An 11,599-nucleotide genomic window follows, 5' to 3' on the forward strand; every position below is an offset into this window, starting at 1 on the left:
AACATATCTTCTTTTAATGCTACGTATTTGTGAACCTAAAAACGAAAGGAAAAGCCTTTTACCGCATACGAGACGGAAATGAGGAACCAAATTAAAAACCAGAGAACTGGGATTGGTGACATTAATGGAAACTATTTGTTTTTGTGTGTGTCTGTGTCCACGGGTGTGTGTGTGTGTGTCCACATGTGTGTGTGTGTGTGTGTGTGTGTGTGTGTGTGTGTGTGTGTCGGTGTGTGTGTGTCGGTGTGTGTGTGCGCGTTTGTTCGCATGTGGCGGGCGTGTGTGCTGTCGGTACCGTCTCAGATCCCGGGGATTTACGAACAATGTCAAGTTCCCTCTGAAGACCCGAGTCTCTCTTCGCTGGCTCTTAAAGCTTAATGCTCCCTGACTGAGCGGCACAGCCAGTCCCAGACACTCTCAATATGTGCCACAGATAATGCCAGAAACAACCTCTCAATTTCAGCTCTCCCACTAGTCTAATGTGCCTTCCTTAGTCAACCGTGCCGAGCCATTTCATTTCAATGAGATGGCAGTAAAGCGTGGATGAATGTAATGGGAAACACGTTGAATGTAATGGGAAACACGTTGCATTGTCCCTAATGGCAATTTCATATCCCATGGGAATGGTTGGAACACATGTATATTTATGTAAACCAAACAAGAAACAACATATTTACAATAGTTGAGGGTAATCACAACGAGGACATGGTGTGCGCTAGTCGGGGGAGATGAATACGTGCCATTACTCTTCCTCATCTCATTTCCATTTCGGGTCGCAAATTCGACGCAGTAATCACTCAAATGCAACAGCACAACAGCTTGCGCTTCTTCTTGAAGTGCACACACACACACACACACTCGCACACATACACACCCGCACACGGTAAAGCAAATGATAATAATATCCATGCACCAAGTTAATTACATATCATCATATGTAATTGTGAATAATGTCCAATTATCCAACGCATATTTTCAGTTTAAACAATGAAGGTTTAAAGCGTGGGAAAACAATATTACTTTTGTTTTTTCTAGAAATGTTTAATTAAAAACCGATCCCAACATTATGGTAAATAATGTATTCAATACCTTAATGTACCACAAATAAAAAACAAGACTTTGTATTATTGCTTATTTTTTTATTGCATTATTTATCTGTTAAAAAATATTTAGAAACCACAGAACAAACAAGCCATTTACCTTCACTTGATTCAAACTTAATGTGCATTACGTTTATCATTATCAAATCAGATGATTGAAAAATCTCAAGCTTTCCAAACACAATCTTCAAGAATTGACATTATTACTTGGGTTTGAACATCTTTTAAGTCCAGAATTGGAGACATGACTAAAGCTGAGCCAACCACAGCAGATTAGTAGTACTTCTAATGACAAGTTAACTTGTGAAATTGATTTCAGACCACACTTTAAACGAAACCCCCCAAAAAAGTTAAAAGTACAGAGCTCAAAACCCTTACAAACGGACCTAATAATCATAAGGCGCAAAAAGAACATGACATAACATCGAAGCATCTATCGAATAGATCCTACATCAAATGAGTCATCAAATGATTAATCTACAGTACAGTGCAAAGCAGCAGTCAGTCTAAAAGCAAAATTCAACACAAATCCTATGTGTCTTCAAGGCTCCCAAAGGTCCACTGGTGGATCATTTGCATCCTCCCTCATTCTTCCACTCCCTCTCCCTCCTCACGGCCTGCTCTCTCCGACCAGGGTCTCCACCTCCTTCATGAAGCGCAGACACAGCTCCTCCTGCCAGGGTAAGGCCACACACTGCACCGCTACAGGCAGGCCCTCACCCCCCTTCACTGCCTACAGAACACAAACCCCGGCCAGCCAGCCAGCCAGCCAGTCAGTAAACACAAACACCGGTCACATCAGCTCCCTTAGCAACTAGTGGCATGAGCTGCAGCTAAACCTTTTGTCGGTTCCCAATGAAGTCAAGGCTCATGTTATTTACCAGGGAAACCAAGGCTTCTGAATCCTGCAAACATGTCTCCCGGATTGCGAATTTCACATGACCTTATTTAAACTGACTTTGACCTGTTGTTTTAAAGGTGGGAAATGTATGCCATAAGATTCTATGTGACATAATTAGTACCAGATTACCATGAGTTATAAAGAAAAATCCCTGGATGGATTGACCCTTGGATGGGCGGGTTTTATTCTTGATGAACTTTGTAGTTCAGATATTGTTTTATGTTGCACATAACTTGACATAGGGCAGGTTCACGGAAGCTTCCCAAATACACTTTGTTTTCTAAATATACAACCCTGAACAATAAAAGGTCTTAAACAGATCTGTTTGTATTGGAGAGCTGTAAACTTTCCCACCCAAGGCCTGACTGATATTCATTGTAAAATGCCAATCTGAATATCAGGGGTAGTGGCAAACATACATCTTTAAAGGGTAAATAAACCCAGTTTCAGCTCAAATAGCCCCACTATGAAAAAACTAAAACACACTGTAGATCATACAGGACTTATTGCCACGTTTATAACAACATAATAAACGATTTTTGGTTCACTGCCCATTTCAAATGGGTTGTATTTGTCCATGTGGTAAGAATCTGCATTGCATCTGTGTTTCAGCTCTCTGGTATGATCAGGAGTGCCCCCTAGTGACTGAAGGCGGCATTTTTATTCTATTGTGTGCAATAAAGGGTGGGAGCCCAGGACAATCACTCCTTGTTAAATATCATTCATGAACCACGAGTCATCTGATTGCATACGGTTATATGTTTGAACTAGTCCAGTCCAGAGCCTCTTCAAATAACATCTTCCACTGTTCAATGTGTGGTTAGAAAAGGTTTTTTTATGTTTCAGAATTATTCATACTACCATTGAATAATTCAATTATTGCGCAAAAATGTAACACTATCATTAACTATTTTTTTTACTTGTTCTGTTAACTCAAAAGAATCATTATTTGTATCTTGTGCAACCAGAAATGTTGTGAAAGTATGATACTTTCACAACATTTCTAGCATATCATGTTATGTCGTTAAGCTCAGCCTCATCCTCTTATGACACAAACAGGTCCAACGTGCTCTAGTCGATAGGTCGTTCCAACAAAACGAACCCTTAATCAATCAATCCATTTCTTCAACTGCCTTCTTTCATCGTCCGTCGGGTAAGAGAAGTCTCCCGTAAAAACGACTATTCAACAGTCCCTGGCTACAAGGCCTCATAAAGCCTTAATAACACCCTTGAGACGGAAGACCCACCTGCACAAACTCCCTGTCCCAAAGGTCCTGGAAATTCCCCTTGAATTGTTTCAGCAGGATCTCGTCCGCCGGGGTAACGCTGCTGACCGGGACCACGCCCGCGGGGAAGCTCAGCAGGTTGAAGAGGAGGGTGCTGCTGAGGGCGCCTGCACATGGGATAACGATTCAATTCATCAACCACGCGGACGGCCATTCGATTCTTGCTTATTGAGTACTTTACACGTCTCGACGATCCATTGTTTCATCATTGCATCAATAAGCGTAGAACGATGTACACTAAGGGACATTTTAATTGGTTTATAGAAGCCTAGCTGTGAGGTCTATCTTGCGTTCTCTTTTTCTTATGCAACACAACCTTGGTTTGTTTGAAAATTCAAGAAAACCCCATTTTCTTTGGAAAAAACTTGGAAAAGCGCATTTGGAGATAAATGACACAAATAAATCGAGAATAATAGATGTGCAGCGTACAGACGAGCTTGGCACTGTAGTTGTGGTTGAAGGCTGGACCAATCACAGGGCACAACAGCACGTCAAGGTCACACCTCTTCCACTCGTCAATGGTCTCCCGAATGTATTCCTAGTGAAGACACACAGATGGACACACACACACACACACACACACACACACACACACACACACACACACACACACACACACACACACACACACACACACACACACACACACACACACACACACACACACACACACACACACACACACACACACACACAGAGAGACAGACAGACAGAGAGAGACAGAGAGACAGACAGACAGATGGAAAAGGAAGGAAGGAACGAACGTTCTCCCTATGTTATCATTATTATTCTATTTTATTTAATCCCATATTTGTGCGTACATCAGATTAGTGCAAATGAAGAGAAGAGGTACAAACCTGAATTGCAACATCCAGTTCCCACTGCTGTTGGACCGACCTGTGAAACAGCAGAGGGTCACCAATCAGAACCACATGACGCTATGCTAAAATGTAACAAGTGTCCCATTGAGGACACCAACGTCTTTCTCACCCGAGTCCACCGAGAAGGCCGAGGTTCTTCGCAACGCGGGGAAACTAAATCCGGAAAGGGAGGAAAAGCTAAGTTAACAAGAATGAATAGTGCATATTGGATATAGTTTACGATCAATGTCTAATGTTACAAGAGAGCAATACTATTAACAATTAGGAATTTTAGTTCAATATTTTGCTGTAGCTCATCATAGAGTTAAGAAGCTTAAGACCGGAAACTGGCTTTCCTATAGGTTTGTTATATTTAGTCAACTTTGATTGGGAAGCTCTATATAAGTATAACCATTCAAAAAAAAGGTGGGGTATGGAAATATGCCTGTTCGCTGGCCTACAGGAACTGCCTTTCTAAAATTTGTTGTACAGAAACTCACCAGAGGTTTCAGAAGAACTGAGAGGATTTTCTTTAGTACGTAAGGCAATCTGCACACTTTGATCGGGAAGGAAATCGTAGGGTCCAATGGGCTCCGCTCACTATAACAAATGAAAACAAACATTCACAATTATACATTTTGGAGAACAAGTTGAACTACCATCTGCTGCATATCTCTCTCTCTCTCTCTCTTCCCCTTTCTCTCTCTTCCCCTTTCTCTCTCTCTCTCTCTCTCTCTTCCCCTTTCTCTCTCTCTCCCTCCCCCTCGGTCTCTCCCTCCCCCTCGGTCTCCCTCTCTCTCTCTCTCGTATATTTGTAGATAAATTGTATTGGTATTTTATACTATTTAAGAATATATATTTAGGAAGGTTTTCATGTCGAACTGATGGTTATATCACGGTACCACTCTGAATAGAATATCTAAAGCGCATACTTGGCACATGGCTGATCCATGTGGAATACCATGATCAAGATAGCAGCTTCGTTTGAAGAGATTAAGATTTAAAATATACGGCTGGAAAGCTGAAGGAAGAGATCCTATCATCTTTTGTTTCTTTTTGAGGTGGTTTACCCCTTTGACTAAACCCAAAGAAAATCAAGGGCTGTGATTCATTATTAAATCTTTTGAATCACAATGATTGGCCAGTTTTGCACAAGCTGTTGGTAGCCCTGCTTTATGTGATGAACTCACAAGGCTTTTAGCAAAGTGGAAGATCCATCTGAAAAAAAGGCTTTAATGATGAGGTCATTCATGGCGTATTCCATCTTCAACGGCTTGAAGGCCACGAACTGGGGAGACACAGAAATAGCATATGCAGATAATCTGGAAGAACAGAGTTGAGGGTACAAAGCACAGTTGGAAATACTATTTTGCTCTCATGTTGATTTAATGTTGGGAAATATGACAAAATCTAAATTCACTGTGAAGTGGTACGTGGGTACTTCTCTTACAAATCAGACTTTAGATCTATTAACAAAACCAAAACACTTGATGTAACTCCGCCCCTTTCAGTGTTTTGGATTCCAGCCCAGGTTCTGTGCCAGGGCAGCGCAGTAGCACATAGTGGGACTGCTGGATCAGAGATTAGGTTCTGAATAGCGTGTCACTCTTACAGTGTGGCCAGCACGCTCCAGCAGAGCCTTGACCTCTCTGACCCCCCGCAGCATGCTGGGAGATGGATGCTGGTAGCCGTCGTTTTCGTAATAGCCTATTCTCAGTGGCTTGGAGCTCTGGTACACCTTGGGATATAGAGCGACATTCAAATAGCATACGAACAACTGAAGAAGAACTTGATTTGTCTGCAGTTTAAGTAATCAGCCTAGAGAATACCTTAGGCGATGAGAGACAGACAGCACATCATGCGAGTCGAACATAGAGACATTTCGAAAATAATTGACCAAGTTCTCATAGTACACTGTTTTAAACATGAAATTATCTACATTATGAATGGATTCTGTACTGCACGTTGATGACCTGTAGGGGCAGTAGAATCACCTCTGTGTTAAATGGGATGGGTGGAACAGTAGGGTCCAGCGTAAACATGTGATCAGACAGCAGGGCCTGCATGCAAAGTGCCAGGCTGTCAACATCTCTGGCCATGGGTCCCACACTGGTTTTCACTAGGAGGAAATACACAATAAAGGTTGTATAATGCTGAATATAATTTCAGGGCTGATAGGAAGTGAAATTATCTGTGCCTGAAATTATCAAATACATTCGAAGACACCATAGAGAATTGCCTTTCTTGACAACAATAAAAGGAGCGGAACTCGCACACCATGTAGCCGATGCAACAATACGTTTTTATTGCATAAAAGTGTAAAGTGCTACCCAAAGTGCGTGCAAAACGTTTTCAGTCCCATCAGACCTTCCTCAGTGCAAACATACTAAAAGACTTCCTTTATAGACTACACCGAGTTGTTGGCAGACATGTCAATCAAAAGGTCAGGTAGGGTGACGTGTTGACTAGACATTTTAAAAGGCACCGCTCACCTATTTTCACTATTCTTGACAACATACATGGCCGAGCTCAAGTCTGAATTCAGGCACCACTCCTGAACTCTATCAGGCCTGTAATTTCAATTCGAAGGTGATTTTGACATTAAAAATCAGAAATTAAAATGAATATGTTGCTGGCACACACACACACACACACACACACACACACACACACACACACACACACACACACACACACACACACACACACACACACACACACACACACACACACACACACACACACACACACACACACACACACACACACTTTAATTCTTTATCTGAATCCACCAATCACATTGCAACAGACAGGATTCAAATATTTTCAGAGATGAGATAGGGCTTTGTTCAAGGGTACAAAAAACATACCCTGTGCCACACTGCAAGGCTGCCTATCACTGCTGACATTGGGCACAACTTTGCTAGTTGTTTTGATTTTTCTGAAGGAGAGCCCTTCCAGCCTTAACCCACTGAAAACTAGATTCTGGACATGCCCAAACCTGCCAAAAATCCACCCCGATAGCTTGCACTGATAGCCTAGGTCACTTAGTTCTGCCAGAATGGGCTGGTACATATCATGATTTTGTCGTTAAAGGCAATGTCCATGTAGAGATCATACACACAGCCTATTTCAAGTAACAGCACTTCCCTTCGGTCTCTGGCTAAAAACACAACATCAGGGGTGTTAGGGATGTTTTCCATTTTGACCAATTTGACCAATCCTATAGTTGGTCAAATTCAGCAAACGGATTGAACCAATAGCAGGTATAAGTGAGCAAAAAAACCAACGACACATAGTACCCCTGTGACATTGGTGTATACCTAGAGGATTATTCCATACCTGAAGTTTGTCCTTTGACACTGCTGGAGATCCCCTTTGTACTGTACAAGGCATAAACAAAAAACACAACACGTATCAAATCCACTTTTAACCATAATAAGATTTCATTGTTAAGTTCCAAAGCAAGTCGAAACAGGGCAGGTCGTGGTTTGTGGGGGAGTGACACTTTCAGTTCATCCTTGGGGTCTCGATTTGATTAAAAAGGGGTATCGTTATTGTGTTTATTACACAATGATACACTTTCTAAATGTCCGTAAAGACAGGAATAGTAACTCCGGGAAAACGAGGGGAGGTGGAATCTGCGCGTATATCAATGACTCTTGGGGCCGAGACTACACCCTAAAGGACTCGCTTTGCACTCCCGATCTTGAACTGTTGCGTCTGAGTCCAAGACCTTTTCATCTACCTAGGGAGTACGGAAACATTTTCATCTGCATTGTGTATATTCCACCTAGTGCCCACGCGTCCAAAGCAGCCTCACGCATAGCCGACTGTGTCCATCCATAGCTTGAAATGAAGCCCGACGCACCTATGTTTATATTGGGTGATTTCAATCACTGTAAAATGGAATATGCCCTCCCTGGATTTCACCAATACGTTAGTGCAGGCAGACGGAAGAATAACACACTAGACAAATGCTATGGCAACATCAAAGACGGATATGCCTCAAAAATCAGACTTCCACTGGCGAACTCGGACCACAACACAGTCCGACTGATTCTGACGTATAAATCTATCCTTAAACGCAATAAGCCCACTATAAAGACTGTCAGTGTCTGGCTAGATGGTAGCAAAGAGGAGTTAAGTGAATGTTTCTTTGCCACAGGCTGGTCCGATGACATAGACAATACAGCTGAGGCCATCACCGGATGTATTGATTTCTGCGTTGATACCGTGACTACAAAGAGAACAATTAAATCAGACCCGAATAACAAGGATAACATCACGCCTGAAATTAAACGGGGTTTACGATGGAAGCAACAGGCATTCAGGAGTAACAATGTTATGAACTTAAATCCTTGCAAAAGGAGCTACGGGTGATGCTGAGGAACGCACGGAGCAGCACAGGCTACGCGTCCGGGAGGCCTCCTCCTACAAGAACTGTAAACAGCTCTGGGATTCAGTGAAAGGCATTTTGAACTTTAAGAAGGGGGAAGCATTGCATGTTTTAAATAAGATGGAGACTTGATTTTATCTCCGATTTGATTGTGGTGCTAATGCCGTTTTGGAGTGTAACAGTGTGTTGAACTCAGTAACATGTGACATAGCATAACATATAGCCGCTGACAGACAAACAAATGGAGGTGAAGACCATTGTTAGGTTTCAAGGTGGGGGTGAGGCCATGTGTTTGGGTAATGCAATTTGTTTCATGTTTCATGTTTTTATGTTTGTCTATGTCATATATTTATGTATGTGTCGCCGATGCTCTCTGTTTTCCCAAAGCAAATTTCTCTTGTGAGGGACAATAAAAAAAAAAATACTTACTTACTTATATTCCTGAAACGCTTTATTATAAGCTGAGAAAGTCATTTTTTCTTCTTATTTTTTGTGCTTGTTGATTGTGTTATTTTAGTAATGTCAGTATTTATAAGCGGTTACGTTAGTTAGCAATGTTTTATGCAAAAAAAATTAGGTACTTTTATAAAAGAGAATATAGAACCCTATATATATATATATATATATATATATATATACACACTCTGATGACACATAAAAGAAAAAAAAAGAAAAAGAAAATAAGAATACCCACAGGTAGACTGCGTATTTGGGAATCGAACCTGGAAATAAAAAACACCCAAAAACCAACACCACTTGCCTCAGTCTATTGCAGGTGGGCTTGAGCCCACAGATCCCTGAGAAGGAGCAGGGTATTCGTATACTGCCCCCGATATCAGTGCCTATGCCCAGCAACGATCCACCTCCCTTGATGAGGGCCCCCTCCCCCCCAGATGAGCCCCCCGGGGTCTTCTTAGGGTTGTGGGGGTTTACACACGTCCCATAGATGGGGTTGCTGCACTCATAACTGCGGACACCAGGAGAAAACCAATGTAAGTGAGATCATGTGTTTTAAAAAGCATTACAGCGTGTTGAAATAGCCAATAGGACGTGTCCAGGTTAACCTCATGAGGCTTTGAGGCACGTTAGTCTTCACGAAAGGGATGGCTCCTTGTCTTCTCAACACCTCAACAATGACGCTGTCCTCCAGAGCCGGCTGGTTCAGTCTGCAGAGCAGCCCACAGGTGGAGTCATAGCCCTGGGTACGCAAACAGGCATGACTCACTGACGTAGACAGAGCTTTTTGACCTGTACTCCACTTATGACAAGATTAATATTTAAATATTTATATATGTACGTATTTAACAAGGGCAAACTAAACCATAGAAACACTGTAGGCCTACTTCACATGAGCCAATGTTTATTTACAGTTTGACTTCTGTTGACTCTGTTTGCATTATTGAGGAAAATGTAAAAAAAAAAATTCTTTGCATTAAATTAACTTCAGATTGATTTAAAGTTAATAAGGAAAGAAATATAAAGGGATATTGTTTTCAATGAGGCCCAAATCAAGTTTATAATATGTCCTAGTTTTGCATCAATCCATTTTTTTTATCAGAGTGCTGCTTTGACAAATTACCTTGCATCCTACGTTGTCCTTGATGCTTACAGGAACACCGTACAGCAGTCCGTCTTTATAAGAGTCCATAGATTTCGAGTGGTTCAAACTCTCCATCATAATCTCTGTACAGCAGTTAAGTCTTTTATTGGCTTCTAGTGCCTATGGGGAAAGCAACAGGACCAGAAATGTATTAAGAAATGAAAAATACAATGTGAAAGCAGCTGTCATTGTTTATAAAAGAAAAACACATTTCACCCTCAGAAGATCAACTTGAGGACTACGGAATCGTTACGTTAAAGAGGTCCTTGTGGGCAAGTGTAATGACTTTTGAAAACTTCCACCTTTGTCATATATGAGAATAACACGTCTTCAGGGACCAAGGATCCCTCCTTTAGACTCAGCGTCAGCTGACGTGCAGAAAGTGAGTGAATGAGGCAGCCGTACGCACCGGGATGCTGTAACACACGTTGAAAACACGATGAAGATGCGGACATGTCTGACAGCACTATAGCTTCACTGTTTACAGTTATGGTGGCCTTACCGAATCATTGTAATCGCGCACAACTTCTTCCGCCTGCAGAAGATTGGTTTCTCGACGGTTTCTTGCCTTCAGAATCAAGCTGTCCGCCCGCACACGATGTATCCATTTTACGAGTAAGCCTATCAAACAAGTTCCGCAAAGAGTTGAAATCACAACCCTCGTCCAATTTGGCTTAAGATCTAAAATATATTGTACTGTACTTTCCATTGTGGCCGAAACAACCCCGTTGGCCATACACAATAAAGTCTAAAGATAACACTGTGTATTAGCGATTGGACAGCGCAATGAACAGTAGGCCTACACTATGTCCGTCACTGCACAGCATCGTCCACAAGCACAAGGGTTTTATTCAATCCAGGCTACCGTAAATGTGGGACATTTTCACTGTTCATATTCATCTGCGCATTTTAGGATTACTTACGGTAAACTGTTGGCCATCAGTTTACCGAAACAAACTTCAAACATGACAAAATCTTGGTTTGGTCCCGACTTTTTTTGCTAATCTAATATTATATTTCATATTGCCTGCCTGTCTCCGGCAGTAGATAGTAGTTGCGTAGTCGGGTCAGGGGAGCAACCACAACGGTTTAGTTGTAGCCCGCAAAACCTGGGATGGATTTTCAGAGACATGTCTACTTTCATTACGCAATGAAGTTTAGCAAATGGAAATGAAATTTATATTTGCTAGCAACCAAATCAGTGAAAAACAGGCTAACATGCTATCATAGGTGATAATTGTTTGTATGTGCCAATTGCTTCGCGTCCATAAACGATTTAATGGAAACATTAAGATGAGCAGCAAGTCATAGGAGTTGGTCATTTGAAGGTCAAAGTGAAAGCAAACCTAGATTTTGTATAAAAAATTCAATTTTCGTATCCATCAATTCTGACAGTGGCTGATCAATTTGATTTTGGTGTTAAGTCAAGTTAATGTTTGGCTACTAGTAAGGC

General features: G+C 41.7%; 1 protein-coding gene across 1 annotated transcript; it reads right to left on the minus strand.

Moving 5' to 3' along the window:
* Positions 1-1,118: 1,118 nt before the first annotated feature.
* On the minus strand, positions 1,119-10,992 carry faah (fatty acid amide hydrolase). Its single transcript, XM_030372965.1, has 15 exons — positions 10,649-10,992; positions 10,449-10,562; positions 10,126-10,266; positions 9,611-9,744; positions 9,307-9,513; positions 7,490-7,530; positions 6,142-6,266; positions 5,760-5,885; positions 5,338-5,435; positions 4,648-4,747; positions 4,278-4,321; positions 4,145-4,184; positions 3,717-3,825; positions 3,249-3,394; positions 1,119-1,833 (listed from the first exon to the last, which is right to left on the minus strand). Exons 1-15 carry the CDS (start codon positions 10,880-10,882, stop codon positions 1,711-1,713), a joined length of 1,782 nt encoding a protein of 593 aa, XP_030228825.1. The 5' UTR covers positions 10,883-10,992; the 3' UTR covers positions 1,119-1,710.
* Between the last annotated feature and the right edge of the window lie 607 nt (positions 10,993-11,599).

Source organism: Gadus morhua, chromosome 12 (genome assembly GCF_902167405.1).
Source record: "Gadus morhua chromosome 12, gadMor3.0, whole genome shotgun sequence".
Taxonomy (NCBI): Eukaryota; Metazoa; Chordata; class Actinopteri; order Gadiformes; family Gadidae; genus Gadus; species Gadus morhua.

What these genes read in the sequence shown, in the direction of transcription:
- faah (XM_030372965.1), bottom strand. Translation starts at nt 10,882, where the DNA reads ATGGCCAACGGGGTTGTTTCGGCCACAATGGAAAGTACAGTACAATAT. An exon ending in TGGAGCGTGCTGGCCACACT is followed by an intron (nt 5,436 to 5,759) that starts GTAAGAGTGACA and finishes GTGTCTCCCCAG; the next exon opens with TTCGTGGCCTTCAAGCCGTT. An exon ending in CAGTTCTTCTGAAACCTCTG is followed by an intron (nt 4,322 to 4,647) that starts GTGAGTTTCTGT and finishes TTCCGGATTTAG; the next exon opens with TTTCCCCGCGTTGCGAAGAA.